This window comes from Perca flavescens, chromosome 6 (assembly GCF_004354835.1).
Source record: "Perca flavescens isolate YP-PL-M2 chromosome 6, PFLA_1.0, whole genome shotgun sequence".
NCBI classification, from domain to species: Eukaryota; Metazoa; Chordata; class Actinopteri; order Perciformes; family Percidae; genus Perca; species Perca flavescens.
In genome coordinates, this window is record NC_041336.1 from 32946744 (window position 1) to 32957995 (window position 11252).

The window sequence follows — 11252 nt, forward strand, 5'->3', positions numbered from 1 at the left end:
CCAACACATGTCTCAGGAGGACTTATGGTGTCCCTGTAAACACACCATGGTTGGAAAGATGGAAAAAGCATTGGAAGAAAAAGATGTAGAAGAGGAAGCTGTGATTGAGATCATGTTTTCACTCACAGGAGACACAGGCTCTTTATTTTGTTTCGGTATTTTTAAAGCTCTAGAAGTTGATTCGGAGGATATGATATGTTTCTTATTTCTTGTTCTTATGGTCTGGATGTATGCTAGCGAGTCACACTCCCTCCCTACCAGCTGGGGGCGGTGTCTAATGCCGCCGCACGCCATTAGACGTCAAGAAGAGGAATCGTGGAGGTGATGCTTTTATTGTGAAGGAGTCAGCTCGGAAGTGTTGTGTGATCGGAACAGAAACAGAAGAAGAAGAGTTGTGTGTTTACTGCTACTGTCTATGAACAGAAAAAGAAGAGTTGTGTGTGTATAGCCTACTGTCTATGAACAGAAGCCCTGTGGACTGAACTAAAAGCCGGTAGCCTACTGCGTCACAAATAAAGGTGAGCCTACTTTTATTGTTATGGAGCTCCGCACGATGAAGTGTGTGTGTGTGTGTGTGTGTGTGTGTGAGTGTGTGTGTGAGAGACTGAGAAGACGAGACCGCAAAGTCAGTTACATCATGTCCCCATGTCTGTCTGCTGCGTGCGTGCGTGTGTGTGTGCAGACGAGACTGCAAAGTAAGTTACATCGTGTGTGTGTGTGTGTGAGTGAGTGAAGATGAGACTGCAAAGTCAGTTACATCCTGTCTGTCTGCCTGTCTTTCTGTCTGTCTATCTGCCTGTCGGTCTGTCTGGAGCTGCTGTTACTAATGGTCCCTGTGAGTTCACCAACCTGCCCTGAAACCCTCCGAGTGAAGGCGGCTCTGCTCTCCTTCTCATCATTCAGTTGTCATTTAAACTCTGGCATCACTTTCTGTTGTTGTAGCAGCACCCCCTGTTAACTGGACCACCAATACGGAGACATCAGACCTGTCTGTCTTACCTTTTCAGTTCTCTGCTGACCTGCCTTTAGTGGGCAAGAATGAAAACATGACCTTTTAATAGCACCATAATGAGAATATTTAGTCTCGTATAACTTTTGGTCGGTCAAGTAAAGCAGTGACAGTAATTGGGTCCTGCAGACAGGGGACAGACAGGGGAGGTTACATCCTCTGTCCAAAGAGCACGTGGGGAGACACTGAGGACAGGAAGCGAAACAGGACAGAAGCTGGACACTGCTGCAGCTTCTCGCATTGAAATAAAGTTTATTGATTATACAAGAGACAGCTGGACAGTTGGACGGACGGACTAAGGTGTCTGATAAACAGTTGTTGTTGAGTTTTGTCTACTTCAGTGCCCCCACTTCAGGTTACCCAGCAGCAGTAGTTTTAGCTGGAGAGATTTCCATCAGAGAAGCACAGTGACCCTGTTTTCTTCTGCTGCATTTTCTTCTCTTTCTGCGCTGTTGCCTCGGACACTATTTGTCCTTTTAACAAATAGGAAATATGTCTTGTGTTTTTTTTTTGGAGGACTTCATACTGTTCGCTAACTGTCAAGCTTGAAAGACAAACCCATTGCAAAGACGGTATAGTTGTCCTTATCCTTATCAGCAGGCCTCATGTAGCGGACCCACCCCCGTCCCATCGCACAGACACACACTCAGCTCTGCTGTCCTCTTGTCTCTTGTCTCATGTTGGTGGCATTTGAATCAGCCAATGACAACAGTTGCAGTCCTTGGAGGGGGGATCGGGGGCCTGGCAGCATCTTACTACCTCTTTAAGAGCCCCCAGGTTACCAAGGTAATACGCACGCACACACACTACGTCTGTATCCTTATCTTTGTGGGGACTTGTCATTGACATAATGCATTCCCTAGCCCCTTACCCTAACCTTAACCATCACAACTAAATGCCTAACCTCAACCCTTACCCTCACCCTAACCATAACCTAATTCTAACCCTAATCCTAAAACCAAGTATTAACCCTCAAACCCTTTAAACTCCTGGGGACCAGCATTTTGGTCCCCACGAGGCTGTGCAGACCACACAAGGATACTGTAGTCCCCGGTTTTTGGACCCCACGAATATAGTAAAACAGGAACACACACACACCATGATAATGTAACGTTAACACAGATAAATGTATGGCTGACGCTCTAGGTAAAACACATGAGAAAGATAAAACCGTATACAGCCTGCGTTTGAAAATCAGTCAGTTAGCAGCTAGCGTTTGTAAGTGCGGTGTTTTTCGATGAACGCATCATTTCTACGTCTCTAACGCATTTAATATACAACAGGTGAAGAGGATTGAAAATGGATCAAACGCGAAAAACAAAATAACATGAGCTGAGAGCGCCACGGTGCTCCTTCCTGTCTTTCTGTGTACGTTTCCGTTCCACACGTGGTGCTGCAGAGTTTGTCTCTTTGTCTCCAGGTCCTTGTTTTGGAGTCCAGCAGTCGCTTCGGAGGCTGGCTGTGGTCCACCAGGAGGTCCGACGGGGCCGTGTTTGAACATGGACCCAGGGGGATCCGACCCGCTGGGGCAGTGGGACACAACACTCTCAATATGGTGCGTTCAAAAAACATTGAGGAATCACACAGCCCTGTCTCCACAGCGCTGTGGAGTAAGGCCTGGCTACGCCTCAGATGCATTCTGGGATAGGAGAGAAACATTCTGGCTTGTTTGCATTTCTTTAAACCAATCCCAATGGTCTTGGGCGGCGCTAAGCTCCGGACGCAGCGATGGTGGCTCTGCTCAATAGTCTCAGGAAGGAATAATTGACACAATACAGCAATACGGTAACGTGAGCTATTTAAATTAGCTGATCCATGGTTAAACCTCATTGGCTCTTACCAGTGTATCTCTGTGTGTACTTAGTCCACAGCAATCCCACCAATCGCTCCCAAAACGTCCCAGTTAGAGCGGAAATGTCGTAAACATATTCTTTGTAAATCTTTACAATCATTCCCGAAAGAACCAAGCAGGGCCTGCCTTGTTGCACCATCCAAACTTTCTTCAGAACGTGACATGTTCAGCGTGTAACGTTAGCTCGAAGTTTGTTGTCGTTTCCTGTAGCGAAGGGATTTTGAGAACGGCGGCACACACACAGAGAGAGAGAGAGAGAGAGAGAGAGAGAGAGGGGGAGGAGGAGGAGAGGGACACAGCCTGGCCCGCTGGATGTCCGGCTTTATCGTAGAAATGTACTTCCATTGATCCAGACTACTCCCTTACATTATAAGCTGTTCATATCTCAAGCTGCCTCTTGGTGACTTGCATATATCTGCATGCACAACATCCAATCCCAAGGTGAAGTTTCTGATTATGTCCATGTTATGTCATGTTATTGTGACTTTTCTGTTTATTATTACAGATGGAAATGACGCTGTTGCTGTGGAATAGTTACTCAAAAATGTGCTCTTCCTATTCTCACAGGACTATACATTGACCTCATGTGATTTGGAAATAACCCCCCCCCATGTCTATTGTGTTTGTGTGTGTGTCTGTCTGTGTGTGTGTGCGTGTGTGTGTGGCTGTCTGTGGCTGTCTGTGTGTTTGTGTGTCTGTGTGCGTGTCTGTGGCTGTGTATTTGTGTGGCTGTCTGTGTGCGTGTCTGTGTCTGTATCTGTCTGTGGCTGTCTACGTGTCTGTGGCTGTCTGTGTGTTTGTGTGTCTGTCTGTGTGCGTGTCTGTATCTGTCTGTGGCTGTCTGTGTTTGTGTGTGTGTTTGTGTGTCTGTGTGCGTGTCTGTGGCTGTATCTGTCTCTGGCTGTCTGCGTCTGTGTGTTTGTGTGTCTGTCTGTGTGCATGTCTGTTGCTGTCTGTGTGTTTGTGTATCTGCGTGTCTGTGTACGTGTGTTTGTGTGTCTGTCTGTGTGCATGTCTGTGGCTGTCTGTGTGTTTGTGTATCTGCGTGTCTGTGTGTCTGTGTACGTGTGTTTGTGTGTCTGTCTGTGTGCATGCCTGTGTCTGTGGCTGTCTGTGTGTGTTTGTGTGTGTGTGTGTGTGTGTGTGTGTGTGTGTGTGTGTGTGTGTGTGTGTGTGTGTCTCTCTCTGTGTCTCTCTCTCTGTGTGTGTGTGTGTGTGTGTGTGTGTGTGTGTGTGTCTGTATCTGTCTGTGTGTGTGTCTGTTTGCGTGTGTCTGTCTGTGTCTTTATCTGTCTGTGTGTGTGTGTGTGTGTGTGTGTGTGTGTGTGTGTGTGTGTGTGTGTGTGTGTGTATCTCTCTCTTTCTCTCTGTCTGTGTGTCTGTGTGTGTGTGTCTGTGTGTGTGTGTGTGTGTGTGTGTGTGTGTGTGTGTATCTCTCTCTTTCTCTCTGTGTGTGTGTGTGTGTGTGTGTGTGTGTGTGTGTGTGTGTGTGTGTGTGTGTGTGTGTGTAGGTGGATGACCTGGGTCTTGGCGGGGACATCCTGCCGGTCCCCTCCAGTCATGTGGCGTCCCAGAACCGATACGTGTACATGAACAGTCAGCTCCACAGGATGCCCTCAGGACTCAGGTCAGCTCCATTAGAGAATGCTGTTTGTGTTATTATCAGTAAATCAAGACACATTTGAATACATATACTGGAATATTAATCAGAATATCTCATTCTCAGTCTCTGTGAATGGATAATGAAAATAATTGTTAGTTGCATCCCTAATATGATTGGATTATACAGCGGTCCCTGATGAAGTATTTTGATATAATGTTTAATAATATGTTCTGCATGCGATGACGGTTTGTCCGGTAACATTTTGTTCCTTTTTCTTTGTCTTGCTGCCCGTCCGTCTCCCCCGTCCTCCTGCCAGTGGACTTTTGCGGACTGTACCCCCCTTCTCTCGTCCCCTGCTGCTGAGTGTTGCCATGGAGATGCTAGTGAAGAAAGGCGCGGAGGAGGACGAGTCTGTCTATTCGTTTGTTACCAGGCGACTGGGGAAGGAGGTGAGCGGGTCAGGGTCTCTCCCCCCAGAGGCATGAATTGATCTTTACAATACTGTGCTTTCTGCCGTGTTTTAATAATGATAATAATAATTTGTACTTTATTAATCCTGCAAAGGAAATTACAGTGTTTTCACTTATTATTAATTATTATACGTTATTATTATACACATTACACCCAGGCCTGACTTACACACACATGCTCAGTACCTCTACATGCATTAATGGAGAGATGTCAGAGTGAGGGGGGGTGGGGGCTGCCCATGGACAGGCGATCACTGATGAAGACATTTTGTCTTCTGCAAATTATTATTTTTTTTTTATCACCGAGTGCGTCTCCTCGTCCGTCATCCCTCACTGCACAAATATCATGTAAATATTTGAAGATAGACTTGAAAGAAATGTGAACTTCTCTGTGTGTGTGTGTGTGTGTGTGTGCGCGTGTGTGTGTGCGTGTGTGTGTGTGTGTCCAGCTGGCAGACATAGCTGTGGACAGCTTGTGCCGCGGCGTGTTTGCGGGAGACTGCAGGAAGCTGAGCGTGCGTTCTTGTTTTCCGGTCTTGTACAACGCCGAGCAGCGGCGGGGCTCCCTGACGCTGGGCATGCTGCTGGGCTCAGGTACTTCACTGACCGTCGGCCTTTTTAACTTCCCTTTTTTCTTTGAGTTTTGTGACGGTACATACATGAGCATGACAGCGCAGACACTGGAGCCTGGCGTCCACACTATAGTGACATATCCTAACAGGGGTTATCTCAGGACACTTTACAGATAGAGTAGGTCTAGACCACACTCTATCATTTACAGAGACCCAACCATTCCCCCAGGAGCTAGCTTTTGGTGCGACAGCGGCTAGAGCTGGAACAATTCAAATATTACTGTACGTATATATTTTATTAAATATATATATATATTTTATTATTATTATTTATTTTTGGGGGGGGGCATTTTCCCTTTTATTATAGTGACAGTGGATAGACATGAAAGGGGGAGAGAGATGGGGGATGACACACAGCAAGGGGCAGCAGGTCGGATTTGAACCCAAGCAGCTGCAGGACTCAGCCTACATGGGGCGCACGCTCTTACTGGGTGAGCTAGAGCCCGCCCCAGAAAGATACGTATTTATGTATTACTTTTTGCAATCAAATTAAAAGTTTGAAAAAATTCCAGGATCCATCTTTTGGTTACATGATATGTCATGTGACCCAGATAATGTAATAACACAGGTACACAGCCTATGAAGTAAACCACGCCTCTTTATTATTATTTTAGTTTCTCAAATGAAGATAAAACTGACAATTGCCATCAACAGTCATACCCCTTAGGACCTTAGCTAATGTTGGCAATTCATTGCGGCGAAACAAAGAAATGGCGGTTATGTAACCGCTGCAGTCCACCCTCCCAGCTGCTCCAGCAGCAGGTTGAAGAGAGCGATCCTCCCTCCCCCGTGCAGGTTTGCGCAGCTTGTTTTTCTCGCCGTTTTCTGGACCCTGGGCTGTCTACAAACACAGCTCGCGGATAGTGAGGAGATGTTTGCTGTATGTGACAAAAAAAATGTTGTAGCCTAAAAAACCTGTGACATCGCTTAGAGCACCTTTTTAATAGTTATTGGATCCTTTGCACCTGAATAGATTCTGTCCTGTTTTATTTCTGTAAAATGCTGAGTGAGTCCTGCCAAACGAGACTCTGTTTGTGTGTTCAGGTCGCCTCAGGGCTGAGTCATCGTTTTAGTAACGAGAGATGACTAGGGCCGGCCTCCAGTAATCTGTGTGTGTCTTACGTCTGAACCCCTGCAGGCCCTTCTCCTGCCGTCCCCCCCGGCCCTCTGGCTCAGAGGTCCGTTACAGAGTCGTGGTCCCAGTGGTCGCTGAGCAGAGGAGTGGAGTCTCTCCCAGAATGCATCGCTGAGTACCTGCGGCGGAGCGGCAGAGTGGAGCTCCACAGGGAGGCGGCCGTTCAGCAGATCAGCCCGTCAGCCTCCGGCTGGACGGTCAGTGGGGACAGGGACTCTCATTTTGAGCTCATTTAGCTGTTCTTTTTTTTTGGGGGGGGTTCTGATTAACTATTTTTTTTTGTTATTTTTTAAACAACCTAGAATTCCGTAGGTTGTCTGTAATGCACAGTTGAAAAATCTACTAAAAAGTCCTTAATGAATGGCGGTAGTGTGCAAAAAGTCCAGGAGCCATTATTCATCATGAATTCTGTGTGAGACATTTTATATGTAGCAGGCTCACATCTTTGGGGAGAAACTGTCCTGAAGTCTATTTTTTGTTAACATTTTCTTGGCTTACTTGATATGAAATACTAACCGTAATATGAAAGGGACCAAAAGGCAACCTGACTAAGTAATGGAATTTAAATTGAGCCCAGTACCAACCTTTCTGATGCTCTTAGAACAGTACACTGATATAAACTAATGATTCATCACCACCAAAACAAAAATGAAGAAGAGATGACATAGCAACTACAATATTCAAGACCATACAAAAAAATAATAACAATATAGACAATAAGACAATAAACCAAATAAACACATGTATAAATGATAACACCTTTAGCCCATCAAACACGTCTCTCCCCAGCACAAAGCTTCTAGGAGCCCTCCAGAAAGTTCAGCTACTTTCCCCATTTTCTGCTATAGACATCCAATCTGGCAGACATCTTTTCAAACACTGCCACCCTAGCCATCTCACAAGCCCACTCCTGGATAGATGGCAGCCCTTCATTCTTCTATCCTCTTAAAAAAATCTGTCTGGCTATCATTAAACTAGTCTGGACTAGGGGTGTAAGAAAAAATCGATACACTTGAGTATCGCGATATTTTATTTTGCAATACTGTATCGATTTTCAAAAAGGCAATATGGATTATTTTTTTTAAAAGTTCAAAAATGTAAGACAGTGGTTATGTTGTGTTTAAACTCCCTACCGCTAGATGGCTATGCTGAGACACACCACTAGTGTCCTTACCTAACAGTGCCTAAGTTTTTGCCAGAAGCTAACAACGTAGCTATGGCTAAACTTTGGCCTACTTTAGCATATCAACATTAGCTCACTAAGAACCTGGGAACCACAATCCCAAACTGGCAGTTTGATTTTCTGTGTACTGAATTGTTTACCTAAAGTCAACTTCTTTGACTTTTATGAACATCAGGTCTTTTTTTTTTTTAAATATTAGTTTTTCTAAAATTATACTTAAAAAAAAAAAATCCCAATATATTGTCTTACGCACAGTATCGTAATATATTGCAATATATTGAATCGTGACCCGTGTATCGTGATATGTATCGTATCGCCAGATTCTTGCCAATACACAGCTGGACCAACATGGTCAAATGAGGAATTGGACTCTGCTGCCAGAGTCAATGGGATTTCAAACGTAGAGGGACATTGACATTAGTTAGGGTTAGTCCTAAATATCAAGTGGTGCGGGGGAACAGGCCAATGTGGAGATGTGATCAACACATGCAGGAAACAGCTGGTCGTTAAATAAGCTTCAACTAGTTACTGAAAAGCAAGAGTTAACTCTCTTCCAATAACTGCACCGAAACATGTACATTTTTTAACGTAGTTATTTCGGGCAGATGTTAAATAAGACATGCCTTTTTGTCGATAGGACAAATGTGACAACCCTCCTCAGAGTTTCCGTCTCTCCCCATAATAGGTCAACATATCATTGTGTCCAATGCTTCACTTTATGTCCAAATACCTGCAGAACTGAAGACATTCAGCCTCAGCTGGACACTGTTTTAATGCTAATGTTAGCATGCTAACACACTAAACTTGAGCTTCCAGGCTGGAAAACAAAAACATGCTGGACTGTTCATTCTTTTGTGTGTGTGTGTAGATCAGGTTGGAGGATGGAGTCGTATCAGCTGACCACATCATCTCTGCACTGCCTGCTAAAGGTACGTTAACAGAACGTGACTCTAAATGCTTTGTGTTATTGCTAGAAACTATACAATTCAAAATGTAATTGCAGTATTTTAATTGCAGCCCTGGCCTCAGTCCTGCCCCCCTCCTGTCAAACTCTCATCCAGCTACTGCAGGACATCTCCACGGTAACGGTCGCTGTGGTGAATCTAGAGTATGAGGGCTCCATCCTGCCTGTGTCGGTGAGAACCCCACACACACACACACACAGAATGGGGCTTTGCAGGGCTCATTAGATGAGTGGATTTAAAACAAGTCATTTGTTCTAACACTGATTAGAAAACAAGTCCGTTATGAGTTTGTACGTTTCCCTTCCCTGAGGCACAAGCATGTTCTCATTAGGGCTGCACTATATGAAGAAAATATCTAATTGCTATTATTTTGACTGAAATTGCAATGTGACTTATGATATTGGAGGGAATGAGGATTTTTGTATCATTATTCTTATTTTCATTGAGAAATATTAAAATAAAATTAAGTGATTTATAGTGTGATTTTTGCAAGGATCTGTACCAAACAAAGACTTTTTTTCTGTAGTCTGTAGGATAGGATGTCTCTGCAGCACCATAATACTTCCTTCAGAATGGTTTGACACATATTTTGCGCCCCCGCCTGTGATTTGGGTATTGCGATTTTGAGAAAATTGCGATTAATCGTGCAGCCCTGGTTCTCATGCTCATCACCACGAGGCTTAGAGAAACCCGGGGAAGCCCATTGTCTCCTGTAGAAGCATGATGTCCCGGGTCATTTCAGCGTCCTCGTTGTTGACCGGTCTGTGTGCCGACAGGGCTTCGGACACCTGCTGCCGTCATCGGAGGATCAGGCTTTACTCGGGGTGGTCTACGACTCGGTTCCCTTCCCTCAGCACGACAGAACTAACGGACCGACTACCAGACTGACGGTACAGGAATTCACCGCCCACCACTATCAAAGATACACATACATACATAGTGTGAAGTGGGAGAGGGGGGGGGGGGAGTGGCCAGCGGCTAGAGCACCAAAAGCCAACGTGTGCTTCTTTTACCGATATGCTGTATATTTAACGACATCTTTTGCATTTCTAATCCAAACTTGAAACGTACTCGTGCCCGTAGCAAGACACCTGTCAAGTTTGAAATCCATCGGACTAACGGTTCGAGAGATATGTGCATAACACACACACAGACAGATGTTCCTGCAATTTATAGATAGATAATTATGAATGTAATGTCATTTATTTTATTCAAATTTTTTAACCATGGTGTTTAGGAGGCCTACTGACAACTGGCTGGGGAATACAGCTGGAAATTAGCCGTAGAGGCGAAAGCTGCTCCTTTTACTGCAGAGTTAAATAAAGGGGACTGTCCACCACATTATCAACTACACTCACTCCTTAAAGAAACACATGATCATATGTGGTGTCCTTTACAAAAAAGATCTGAACTATCCCTTTTTTTAAAGCCGAGTTGTTCTGCTAGTAAAGCTCTGCCGTGCAGAGCACCGATCAGCGAGTCCACTCCTCTAAGCTCGGGCCATGCCCATGTCTTGCAGGTGATGATGGGAGGGGCCTGGTTCCACGAGGTCTTTGGGCCCCCGGACACCGTATCAGAGGAGCGTCTTTTAGCGAGAGCCACTGAGGCCGTGCAATGCCACCTGGGAGTCCCCACAGCACCCAGCTGGAGCCGGGTCACTGTACAGAGGGTAGGAACATAGTATGGAATGCACCTAGCGTTCTCTGTTGTTACCATTTAATCGGTTTGTCAATCTAAAACCAGATAGCGTACATCAGTTATTTCTAAAACCCTAACGTGTGATGTTGTTCCCTCGTCAGGACTGTATACCTCAGTATTACCCAGGACACTTCCGGAGAGTAGGTGAGTTTCAACATTAGGTACGATTCGGGCAGGGTTCTCTGAGCCGGGAGCCTGGTGTGAAACATCACGCCTAAAAAAAATGATCATTCACAAGTTGTAGTGGAACATCATCTAAAAGGTGCGTCTTTCTGCTTTTCCTAGAGTCCATGCGTAGCTTCATAAGGGAGAATAATCTCTCGCTGTCTCTGATCGGCTCCTCCTACGACGGCGTGTCAGTCAACGATGTCATCTTTAATGGACGAACAGCTGTGGAGCAGCTGTTGGGAACTGGAGTTTGATGGAGCGTGTTAACACTGGGACATGACAGCACCAAGTGCTCTGCGGGCACGCGGGTCTTTGATAGAATACAAAGTTTAGTTTTTTTTTATAGTGTCCTATACGTAAAGCATTTTATATATCTGTCGGTGTCATGAAGGCATCCCATGTGTGCTGTTGAGATTCCAACCTGTATTTGCATAAAACACTCGTCTTATCAGGGACTATGTTTACATGCACGTAAAATTCCAGTTTTTACCCTTATTACGAAAAAGATGATATTTCGACTAAGCTGTTTCCATCGCT

At 45.1% G+C, this 11252-nt stretch overlaps 1 protein-coding gene across 2 annotated transcripts; it reads left to right on the plus strand.

Annotated features, from left to right (window-relative positions):
- The first annotated feature begins 203 nt into the window (after positions 1–203).
- On the plus strand, positions 204–11055 carry ppox (protoporphyrinogen oxidase). Of its 2 annotated transcripts, XM_028580044.1 has the most exons (13): positions 204–518; positions 1709–1795; positions 2430–2564; positions 4373–4488; positions 4781–4913; positions 5384–5528; positions 6705–6898; positions 8753–8813; positions 8902–9020; positions 9626–9739; positions 10369–10518; positions 10649–10691; positions 10833–11055. In XM_028580044.1, the coding sequence occupies exons 2-13, from the start codon at positions 1712–1714 to the stop codon at positions 10967–10969; spliced, it is 1431 nt and encodes a 476-aa protein (XP_028435845.1). In that variant the 5' UTR covers positions 204–518; positions 1709–1711; the 3' UTR covers positions 10970–11055. The 2 variants fall into 2 exon arrangements, with proteins under 2 accessions (XP_028435845.1, XP_028435846.1); XM_028580045.1 differs by lacking the exons at positions 204–518; positions 1709–1795 and adding an exon at positions 2195–2292.
- Positions 11056–11252: the final 197 nt, after the last annotated feature.